This window comes from Salvelinus sp. IW2-2015, linkage group LG15 (genome assembly GCF_002910315.2).
Source record: "Salvelinus sp. IW2-2015 linkage group LG15, ASM291031v2, whole genome shotgun sequence".
Lineage (NCBI taxonomy): Eukaryota > Metazoa > Chordata > Actinopteri > Salmoniformes > Salmonidae > Salvelinus > Salvelinus sp. IW2-2015.
In genome coordinates, this window is record NC_036855.1 from 28,963,098 (window position 1) to 28,975,440 (window position 12,343).

At 42.3% G+C, this 12,343-nt stretch overlaps 1 protein-coding gene across 1 annotated transcript in view; it reads right to left on the reverse strand.

Annotated features, from left to right (window-relative positions):
- Positions 1-12,343, reverse strand: part of LOC111974923 (polypeptide N-acetylgalactosaminyltransferase 9) — an 85,597-nt gene that overhangs the window by 58,244 nt on the left and 15,010 nt on the right. The window contains exons 3-4 of the mRNA XM_024003001.2: positions 7,868-8,034; positions 3,504-3,678 (exon numbers count right to left, since the gene is read on the reverse strand). Of these exons, the coding sequence (XP_023858769.1) occupies positions 3,504-3,678; positions 7,868-8,034 (342 nt within the window). The remainder of the gene's footprint in view (positions 1-3,503; positions 3,679-7,867; positions 8,035-12,343) is intronic.

The following is a 12,343-nucleotide window of genomic DNA, read 5'->3' on the forward strand; positions in this document are numbered from 1 at the left end:
ACCCACAGCCTTTAATCTTCCCCAACACACGTACACCGCTCGCATGGACTAATAATGAATCATTAATAACCTGATTGCAACAGTGCAGAATTCAAAAACCAAATAAATATACATTTATCTGAGGCTGCTCCCCCTGTGAGCTCAGAGTTCAAGAGGCACGGATGCTCATTACAACCCTGTCGTGTTTCCACCACATTAATTGTATTTACAGAAAAATGGAGGTTAGCGGAATTAGAACGTTCGCCTCGGAATGGACGACCCTGTTTCTCAGCATTGGATGTATAGTTGTACTGCTATGGCTTTGGAGGGAAGGAAAGCACTGTGTAAGCTTAGATGTGGTCCCGTGTGGCTCAGTTGGTAGAGCATGGCGCTTGCAACGCCAGGGTTGTGGGTTCATTCCCCACGGGGGGACCAGGATGAATATGTATGAACTTTCCAATTTGTAAGTCGCTCTGGATAAGAGCGTCTGCTAAATGACTTAAATGTAAATGTAATACAGCAATAACGCAATGCAATGATATAACATCTACCCATCGAGAAAATGTCAAACTGAATGTAAATATGTTCCATCCATTCCAACAGTGAAAACTATTCAAACGTGAACTATTCATACTTAATAAACCAACATGGGTTCAAGGAAATTGAGTGTCAAAGTACATTTATGATGCAATTATATCAAACTATCCTAGAATTCCGTATGTGTATAATCAYTTCTATACTAAGGGTAAACAATATCAACTGAACAGTTTCTTGGCTTCAGAGTGCCAGCACATTCACTTGGCTCAGAAAACTGGATGCCTGCATACATTACTAGCTCTAACAGGGTAATTCACTATGCCTCATGACAAAAAGCAGGGGAACAATCCATCTCACCTATCACTTATGTATGTGCCATAATGCATATTCATATGATGATGAATAGAGGGGCTTGTGATTGCAACGAATGGACACATCTAAGGTTTCTTCAAGTATTTGAATAAGGGCCAGCAGCACAATACACCACATATTGTACATTCAACACGTGTCATATCTTTTTGCTATTCACACTGAAATCTATATACTCAGCTCTGTGCAAACACAGAAGCACACTCACAGTTGAAGGGCCAAAAATGTGCTGTGTGCAATACAAATCAATTTCAATCAAATTGTATTTGTCACATGCTTCGTAAACAACAGGTATAGACTAAAAGTGATATGCTTACTTACGGGCCCTTTCCAACAATGTAGAGAGAAAGAAAATAGAGAAATAATAGAAAAGTATTGACATGTAATAATAAAAGTGATAATGAATACACAATGAGTAACGATAACTTGGCTATTTACAAGGGGTACCAATACCGAGTCGATGTGCAGGGGTATGAGGTATTTGAAGTAGATATGTACATATAGGTAGGAATAAAGTGACTACAACAGGCAACAGGAAAGATAATAAACAGTAGTTGGTGCAAAAGTTCAATGCAGATAGTCCGGGTAGCCATTTGGTTAACTATTTAACTAACTATTTAGCAGTGTTATGGCTTTGGGGTAGAAGCTGTTCAGGGTCCTGTTGGTTCCAGACTTGGTGCATCGGTACGGCTTGCATTGCGGTAGCAGAGAGAACAGTTTATGCCMGGAGTCTTTGACAATGCTTAGGGCCTTCCTCTGACACCGTCTGGTATAGGGTTCCTGGATGGCAAGGAGCTCGGCCCCAGTGATGTAGTGGCCCGTACGCCGTACCCTCTTTAGCGCCTTGCGGTCGGATGCCAAGGATTAACCAAAACATGTTTCCTAGAGTGATGTAGTGCCTGATGTTTTTCGTCTCATCTATATCATTCTTTTTTTCTACATTCTATGGCTTCTTTGAGAGAATAAGTCGAATCCAAGGGCACAGTTGTACATTTCATAAGCTGATGTACAAATATAATGTAGACTCATGTAAAACAAATGAACGGCTGCTGTACCAAACAAAGGAGCCACACTATAAAAAAAAGTGAAACGTGAAGTGTGTGTGTGAGTCACGAAGGCAGCAGGTGAACTAAGTCAAAAGAAATTCAGACTGATCCCTGCATGTACAACAAGAGAGCGAACATCAGAAACAATGAGGGTGGTTCCTGTGGAGGTGAAAGGGTGGTGAGGGGACGGAAAAGCACATCCATTTTTTTCAGGAGCAGATGGGGAAACAGATGAGGGAACCACCAGGGAATCAATTATCATCACTCACTCCAACTCCTGATGAAACCAACCAACCGACTCCCCCATGTAGCTGGCTGGCTGGCAGAGACAGCTGGGTTTGGAGTGGCCATTAAGTTCCCACTAAAAGCCCTCCTGGTCCAGGATAAAGGTACATGAGATTCTCCTCAGCCCAGAAGTTGAAAGGTCGGCGGTGATGAATGTATAGCGGATCAGATCACAGTAAACTAAAAGCCCTCCTGGTCCAGGATCAAGGTACATGAGATCCTCCCCCYGAGGACTAGACTAAACTCAGAGGGCCTTGAGCCTTTTTACCTTTAATGCTGTATGTTGATTTATTATAGTCAAATGTGTGTAGGAATCACATAGTCGTTTACTCATAACTAGGGAGGAGGGGACAAGTTTTTATGACCATGTGACCTCACTTGTGACCTTACTCCAGGCCCTAGATGTTCCTGGTCCAGGGAAACTCTAGGCCCTATTCATTACAAATGATGGCATTCAATACTCTTGAACAAGATATTTAACCACACTTTTATTGAAGTGATAAGTACATATATTTCGCAAATATTTGTCATCTGTCTTCTCTTCCTGTTCTGTCTGATGTTTGAGTTATGAAGCAATGGCAGTATCTTGTTAGGTGAAGTACCTGAGCTACAACCAGGGAGGCAGAGAAACAATTTATTACCCAAACCTTCGGTTCCAGCCCTCACCCAGCTTCCCCGCAGCTTCCCCCTAGCTTCCCCAGGAACACACCACACACACTCAGTCTTAAAAAGCCTGACAGGATGACAGGCTCGAATTAGGTGCCAATTACAATGCGCTTGAGTGACATGTTTGGTGGTAAGCATGACTGTCAGCCAGACATTGGGTTGAGACCCCCATCCTGCTTATAAGACTAAAGTCTAAGGCCTGAGGAGGGTGGGAACAGTGTGGCAAACACAACATTTGAGCTGTTCTCTATTATTTTATTCTGCCACCACCGTTAAAACGTCAGCGACTTACAGGACAGCACAGTACAGTACCSTACCATCATTGAAACCCACACAGTGTATTTTCTATTGGCCATTAGTCACAGTTCAGGAGTGATGAGGAAAAGCTTATAAACTGTTCTAACTCTTTCAAAAGGAAGGTCATATTCCCTGAATGTGCTGCCTCAGTAAGAATTCCTCGTAGCGTAAGCACTGTTTAGCTGACGCTTAATCAAAATGCTTAAGGAGCGACCCGCATATTTCATTGATGATTATGTAGGACTACAACCGTTGCACTCTAACATGAACCCCAAGAGGGAAAAGGAGAATGAAGAGTGTATGAAGATGAAGCACAGTTCTTACCAGGCAGTGTTGAACTCTACATGGGCATCAAAGAAGCCTACGACCGGGGCTGTTGCAGCGTTCCAGCCGTGTATCCTGGCTCGAATCAGGCCCTCCCTCTTACTGTTGCGGACGATCTTTACCAGGCCTGGGTAACGCTTGTTCACATACTGGTCCAGGTTGAACTTCAGCTCCACTGGAGACAAGAAAAAGAGAATCAGTTCTGTTGGAAAACAGAAACACAAAGTATTGGCTTCACCGCAAATGCATAGTTTGCAGAAAGTGTTGTTTGATCAATTAGCATTGTTTGTCTGAATAAAAATGGGGTAACGAATTTCCCCAAGAAGAACACAACAGAGCTCAGCATCACGAGTTACGTAAAAGTAGAACTAGAGCGACCCAGCACAACACAGATGACTTTATTATTTCTGTACGGTAAAAACATTCCCTCCCTCTCCCTTCACTCTACTCCAAGGGATGAGCCTGGCTTTCTTTCCGTGTCGCTGTCTTACCTGTAAATAAAGTCTGTGAGGTGAACAAGCAGTTCCACAAATGGCCCGACTGACTGACTGAGCCCACCTAATGTTTTTGGAGGATTTGTGAGTGTTTGAGGTTCTCCTCCCAGGTTGCTGAGTGCTCTACCTTCTATGGGAGAGAGAGAATAGTAAGGGCGAGCAAAGCTTCATAATGGATCTGTCGCCTGGAGCTGACGCCTGGAGCTGACGACCTGCTCTGTACATAAATCAACCTCTGAAAGAACACCTGGTCTAATCTGTAGGTCTCAGTTGGATAGAGGAGGTGCTGTCATTGGAGGTGTGTTCAGTACTTTTTGTCAGAATGGGTAAAGCTGGTCTGCCTATAACATTAAAGTGGCAATCATCAGTAGAAACATTCACAAAGCTGCCTCCGCACCCCTGGTTTGGTAAAAAGCTGAGGGATGCGGCTGGAGAAATGTAATCACTCTCAAATTCATAGGCAGAGCTATGGAGCTATGCAAGGATTGACCAACCATGATATAAACATTATTGTTTGAACCATGTGTTGAGGCTACATAGTGTTTGTTCACAAACATTGGGGTAAAACAAGTTTAAATGTGGGTTCTGATGGGATACGACAGTTGAACAAAGCTCATGTGGCATTTATATTATAAGTTATATTCTTCAAGAATGGGTACATATCATTCATTTATAAGTCCAAACATGTTTGTAGCAACTGCTGATTGCGCCTTTAAGCAACCTTTGACTACAATATGACACTAACAGACAACCAACGACTAGAGCCAAATGTTTTTCCCTGATCATGTGATCTGACCACAAAAAACTCTGGGCCGTAGCGATAGACGACTGTGATCTGACCTCTACACCCTAGTTGAAGGTTTTCCTGGGCTTTTTTTCTGTTTGTCTATGTTTAAGTTTACTAGAATGGCTTGTGAGCTGTGTGAAAACTGCGGCACCACTGATGCAGCTAAAAGATTATGGAACCCAACAAAAAGTGCAATAATTGCATGGCTGTTCTGCTGGGGGGGAGAAACGTTATAGGATCCCCTCTGGTGCCCAGCAAACAAATAGAAATGTGGATTGCATCCGTGGCACTGGAGAATTATGAACCATGGACTATGTTTTAAAGGGAGCGACGGTGCAAAACAGCAAAGAATAAATAACTATCCATCATACTGTGAATATGGAATGAATACATATTTCACCATACAGGGAGCCAAAGGATTTCAGGGTGAAATGGTCAGATTGTGAGAGGCCTTCTGCTGTGTCTGATAGATTTTTCTCACATGCATTGGTTTAATTTGATCCCTCTAAAGGCTTACACATTTTCATCTGCATATATCAAGTGGTTTATTTTGATGTATGACTTCTAGACGATGCCTYTTGCCAAATACGTCCTGCGTGGTCACCAGAGATCAAAGGCCAGTGTGTTGCCATGTTGATTAAGGCCAATTGGCAGCGGGTTACGTCATATATTACATAACATATAGCCTATACCACTGACAGAGAGAGAGAGAAGAGATTGGTCATATTTATTGTCTTGATGATCAACTGCAATCCACTTGTATTTGGATTAAGCTCTCATGTCACGTTATGAGCTGTACTCAATTTTGCTTCAGTTCAACAGATCCCAGCTAGCACATAACGTTCTGAGAACCATATGTTTCCTAGAGSTTGGTGAGAGGGTGGTTGTACTACGGTTATTTTGCATACAAACAAAACACAAGATTCTGGGAATGGTGCAGGATGCCCAGCTAGCAAAAAAAATGTTATTTAGAAACATACACATTCTGTTCTCAGCGTCAACCAAACTTTCTCCATCTTCTATCTTGTTAAGTGTGTTCAGGTGTGTTGGCCGCGCGCACTAACTGGCCACAATTCATGTTAATGAATGCTTGTTTCCTTTAAAATGGGGTCTGTTTGAATAGACTAAAATCAACACCTTTAATTGCATGATTAATGCCTAAGCAAATGAATTTCCATGTGTCCTATCTGTGCTTGGAGTTCAAAACAGTTAACCCAAACTAAGCTAACAGTGTTATTAAAACTGTTATTGAAACATGTTCTCAGAACATTAATAATTTCAGTTCTAAGAACATTAATAGAATCTCCCAGGAAAACTTTCAGGGAACCATAGTAAAACGTTCTCAGAACCTCCCTGCAACCTAAAAATAAACGTTCCCAGAACAGGTGAAATTTGCCCTTCTGTTCTCAGTACATTAAAAAAACATTATGTTTCACCATTCAGGAAACTTAACGCCCCAGAACCAATGGGAAACCAAAAACGTATGTTCCATCAACTTCCATGGAACCAAATGTGCCAACTGGGATGCTATTTTCATTATATGAACCATTAAGTTATTAATTTACTTGCCATATTTGGAGTTGAAATTCCAGAAGGCCTATTAAACATTGTCCTTCTGATAATATTTAAGCTGCAACAATGAATGAGTGTTTGGGACTGTTACTGTATGATATACACAGCAAGCTAAACTTCATCAAGTAGAACAAGCATTTGGTTTCCCCGCGCGCCCGGCACTCACTAAGGCAAAGGAGCAGCCCAATAAATGTCACTCTCTGTCCCAGCTAAAGGATATGTCACAAAGACAAGGCAAACATCCCACTGGGCACAGACAATTCAACGTCTATTCCAAGTTGGTTCAACGCAATGTCATTAACATGACGTGGAAACAACGTTGAGTCAACCAGTTTGTGCCCAGTGGGATGTTCCCTGAGTGTGATTCATTATGCACCAAGTGAGCCTCTGTGCCTTACCTCTAGTCATTTCTCAGAGCCGTGGTCAAATGAGAGGTGACAGGCATAGCCAGCAAGAAAAGGTCAAGTAGCCTAGCCTGCATATTAATAGTCTGTCACTGGAGAGAACAGCTTAAACATCTGCACAAATTATCATCACCAATCACAACCAGTAAATATTGGGGTAGATGGATAGGGGGAGTACTTAGTTTGGTATTTTGCCGCGGCTGCCATTTGTGCCTACTTTATTAGGTTTAAATGGATGCCTATTTAAGAGCCTCTACATGGAGAGTGGGCAGGTGCCAATGTTGACTCTTACTTGGTCCTCTTTCAGTACGTTATTTGTGCCTCCTCTCTACGCCTGCCGGGGAGAAACTGGGACTTAAATCCAGCTACATGCCAAGTGATGGAGGGCCAAGTGGCCAAGTGGAATCTAGTTCATTGTCCCTCTGAAACAGGCAGGATTTTGGGAGTCGTGGCTGAGCGGGGCCGGCTGCCACGGGCCATGCAGGTGTGTGGAAGCAACCAAAGCCCCATGTTGACCAAATCACAATGAAGGCTGTGCACTGCACATCAGTTCAACAGGGGTATAGAGGCCTCACTAACAGTGTTTAAGAGCACACCCCCAAGGGTTCTCCATTCCTCTCTACTTTGCCCTCGTTCATTCTCTTCTCTGAACACACGCACAACCAACACACACAGAGAGAGAGAGAGGGAGAGAGAGAAAGAGAGAATCACACTTAAGTTAGAAATGTATTTTGTGTAACTTGACTTATTCGATCACGGCTGTTCATTTATTTTATAAGGGAATTGACTCCTTTGGCACTTTTCCCACACACAAACAGATGCAATCTTTTGTTTGTGACTCCACCCTACACTTTTAAAGAGACAAAAATGAATTGGAGAGGTAARGTTTGTGGAGCAATTAGCCACACAAAAAAATGCAGTAATGCAGTAATACAGGGATTGTGGTTATTCGAAGCAAAACACTAGGTCAGCTAACAGTAGCAGCACTGTGACAAATGTAACAAGGGCTTTATAACTTCACTTGATTGATCATTTGATTGAGTCCAGTCACAGGGAATGAACAGTTAGATGGTTATACTAAAGAAGCATCTGAACTAGACGTCTTACCACTGTCGCTGTTGTCGTCCACCAGGATGATCTCCTTGAGAAGGTGTGCAGGGGTGTGGTTGACCACACTGTGGACGGACCGCAAGATGACCGACAAGGCCTCGTTCACAAAGATGAAAACCACTGAGATCTGAGGGAGGTCCTCTGGGTAGGTCAACTGCTTGCACCTGTACGGAAACAAATCATACGGTTTTATAATTATGGAACTCYTGGAATTCAGGATTTGGCCAGTGAACCGGTAAAAGTGAGCTGCCCTCTTTCATTTGAATAAACCAAGTCTTGTTTGAAAGTTCTGAACTTTCATTGTAAAAGGAAGAAGATATTGAAATGCAAAAGAATGTGCATTTAAATATCTTCTGCCTTCTACAATGAATGTTCAGAACATTCAAACATAAAAACACTATTCATTCACCGAGTGTACATTTACATACATACACATACATACATTTAATATATGAAGACTTGTGTGTGTGTATGCTCAGTGAATTAATAGTGTTTCAAGTTGATTCCCCTTAAAGCATACCACGGTCCCGAGACGTTTTCTGACAAAGCAAAGTAGGGGAAATAGGAACACTCTTTAATGTGAGGGTTGTGGCAAGGGAAAGCTGCAGCCTGGCTGTAAATGAAAGATGCAGCACCTTCCTGGCTAGCTAGATCTATAAGCTGGAGGTGAGAGGCAGATGAGGTGTAGAGAACAGGGCTGGGAATGACACCAACACTGATGGGCTAGGGATCTCCTCCCTCTCTCTCTCTCTCTGGCTTCCCTCTCTCGCTCTACAGTCTCCAGAGCCAACAGTCTCTCTCTCTGTGTCTCGCCCTATCCCTCCTCCCTCCATCTCCCACAACTCTCTCTCTACAGCCCAGGATCTCAACAAGAGAAAACGCTCTTGCTGCCACTGATTAGGCCTCTCACACCAACGCATGGTAACTGGAGCTGTGGAGCAGTGATTCTTGTGATTGCAATCCAATTTCATGTTGTCGTTTTCAATGACCCAGTTAATGGAATGAATAGCACACGCCCACAGTAGTGGTTGCTGCTGTACACAAGCGCGTAAACAGGCACCATACAGTAGCGTTTAGATTTCGTATATTTTTATATGCAGTTCATCATAGTCTTTTTGACTCCTCCCATTGTGTTTCCCTAGGGCTTTCACAGTAGCATAAGGCTTTGCAGGCATCTAAAGGTAAAGCTGGTCATACTGACACGGATTCCTATGGCAACAACCAGCACACAGGAACATCTTGTAAACCATCGCCCACCAGCATCTTAATTATATTTCAGCTGCTGTCCCAATGGGTACACACTGGTTGAATCAACGTCGTTTACACGTCATTTCTATGAAATTACGTTGAGCCGACGTGGAATAGGCGTTCAATTGACGTGGGGTGTTATTTAATCTTCAAATTGTTTGGGTGTAATCATATTGCACCACAATTAGGTGTAAATGAAGTACTACTCACAATAAGATGTGTTTATATTTTCAACAATGTTCTCACTTATGGTTGAAATGAATGGGTTATGAGGCGGTGGTYGCAAAATATCAACACAACAAATTCATTCAAAACTTAAATCGACTTGGTTCTGAGTAGATGAGAGCAGAGGTCACAAAGAAAAGGAGTCATTTAAAGCTGGAATCCTTAATGGTGAAATTGGCACAGTCCGTTTGCAATATTACAACAACAAAGACGTTACTACAAACGACCACAGTTTCCCCCCCCCCTCAGACATCATGCATAATAGAACAGCAGCATAAGTTCTGCAATTATTTTTTACCAGGATGCACGAGGATCCCCAGCTCTGCTTCATGAACAAAACAAAAACAACCGCCGTGAGGCAGACAGTGGCGCTGTTTTCCCTACTGTTTCCGTAATTTTCCGCACAAAAGTTTAGTATTTCGTCKCATATTCCTACTACACAATGACTACATCAAGCTTGTGACAAACTTGTTGGATGCATTTGCAGTTAGTTTCAGTTGCGTTTCATATGATTTTGTGCCCAATAGAAATTAATGGTAAATAATGTATTGTGTGATTTTGTAACGGCTCTCTTTCGGTGAGTGAGTAGACCAAGGCGCAGCGGGTGATGAATACATAATGACTTTATTGTAAGACGAAGACAGACACGAAATAKACTTGACTAAATATACAAAATAACAAAACGAACTAGACAGACCTAAACTACGAACTTACATGAAACGAAGAACACATGAACAGGAACGACCGAATGAACGAGACGAGACAGTACCGTGTGGTGCAACAAACACAGACACAGCGACAATCACCCACCAACAAACAGTGAGAACAACCTACCTTAATATGACTCTCAATTAGAGGAAAACGCAAAACACCTGCCTCTAATTAAGAGCCATACCAGGCAACCCAAAACCAACATAGAAACAGCAAACATAGACTGCCCACCCAAAACTCACGCCCTGACCATCACACACATACAAAACAACAGAAAACAGGTCAGGAACGTGACAGATTTGGAGTCACTTTTATTATAAATAAGAATAGAATATGTTTCTAAACACTTCTACATGAATGTGGATGCTACCATGATTAAGGATAATCGTGAATGAACCGTGGATAATGATGAGTGAGAAAGTTACAGAGGGTGAAAGATCATACCCCCAAGACATGCTAACCTCTCACCATTACCAACAACAGGGGATGTTAGCATGTCTTGGGGGTATAATATTTGACCTGTGTGTGTGTGTGTGTGTGTGTGTGTGGTGTGTGTGTGTGTGTGGTGTGTGTGTGTGTGTGTGTGTGTGTGTGTGTGTGTGTGTGTGTGTGTGTGTGTGTGTGTGTGTGTGTGTGTGTGTGTGTGTGTGCGTGCGCATCAGATGGAACCCAGCGTTGCTCTGCGTCCTGTCCTCTCTACCCACCTAAACTTGAGAATAGTGCAGTCAGTCAGTTCTGCATAAACCAATGATGTGTGCGTGTGTGTGTGTGTTTGGCCTGCACTAACAGTTTCTCACCTCACAGCAATGGGAAATGACAGGAGCGAAATGTACAATGACATGGAGAGGAGAGACTGTACGGGTGTTATACATGGTCCATTTTAGGGCCTGTCCTTTTTAAACTCTACACAAATGATGTTGGTAGAAATGTTTAAAACACCACCTGTATGCTGACGACACAATTGTTTACTCCTGTGCCTCTTGTATAAATGGTTAAGTGGCATCTGGTTAAATGAAAAGCTCAATTTTAAACAGCACATTAAAACGTAGGTTTTTATTTWAAAAACAAATCAGGTTTTTCTATGTCAGTTAGAAAGGAACTTGTGCAAGGGACATTTTTATTTGTGTTGGACTATGGTGACACTATTTACATGCAAGCTTCCGCCAGTACCTTCAGGGTGCTGGCCACAGTGTATCATGGAGCACTTAGGCTCATAATTTATGCAAGATCACTCATATCTTTGCTCCTCACTAACAACAAAATCCCAATCCTACAGCCTCCGCTCTCAGGACTGAAAGGGGGAAACAATCCTTCTCTCCTACAACGCTCCAACACCGAGCTACAACAAAAAATTGAAGCTGTACTGTACATTATTTTCTCTAAATGGGTCATACTGTTAATGTATTATTTGCAGTATATTACCCTATTCAAGTTCAAAGTGAAGTTCTATAGGATTATTTCAGTTACAGTACATTTCTATTTTATTCTGTCAAGGAAAAGATTTGATTGAAAATCGGAATTGGTTCACATATCAGTTTATATACGTTTCCTAGTTTGTTTTTGCTTCTATACAGAAAGTTCCATGTTTCCTCTCAATAAAATCAAATAGGACTGTTTTGATTGATAGGCTTTTCAGTGTATTCCTGAAATCCTTCCAAAGGGATTCCTTTTCTCTAAGCAAGTTTATTTTGTTCTCTTTCACAGCTGTTCCAKKACCTCTTTCAAAGCTGTTCCACCACCTCTTTCAAATCAGCCATACATGCATTATACGTAAACACGAACCCATATCTGGCAGTGAATACAAGTGAATCTTTGTGCAATACTTTTCCTTTAGTGGGGGACAGCCACAAGCTGACAACCATGCCAAATCGAATGATGTATGTTTTATTTGGGCTAAGTTTAATTTGTCATGGCTAGTATGTGTATGAATATAGTTACCGTAAGAATAAAAGCCAGAAGGGGCCGGGGAAAGGCACCAGATCACTTCAGCTGAGTTGTGTCTATGGGCAAATTCAGTATTGAGGTTGTTAAGTGATATTGTAGCTCCAATGGCCTAGTTACTGAATTCAATTTAGGACATTGCTCAACCTTAAATTCGTGCCTGTCTGCTGGAACGGGGAGGTTTGTAGGTCCATAACAGTATGAGCGATCGACTCATCTGTTTGTAATGGAACTAAGCTCACTGGCAAGCTCTCATAATTCAACCTAGAACGATCTGTGACAGAAACAGAGCGCCAGATTAAGACTTATTCCCATCGCACTCCCTTTTCGGCCTGCGACGCTGGCTGG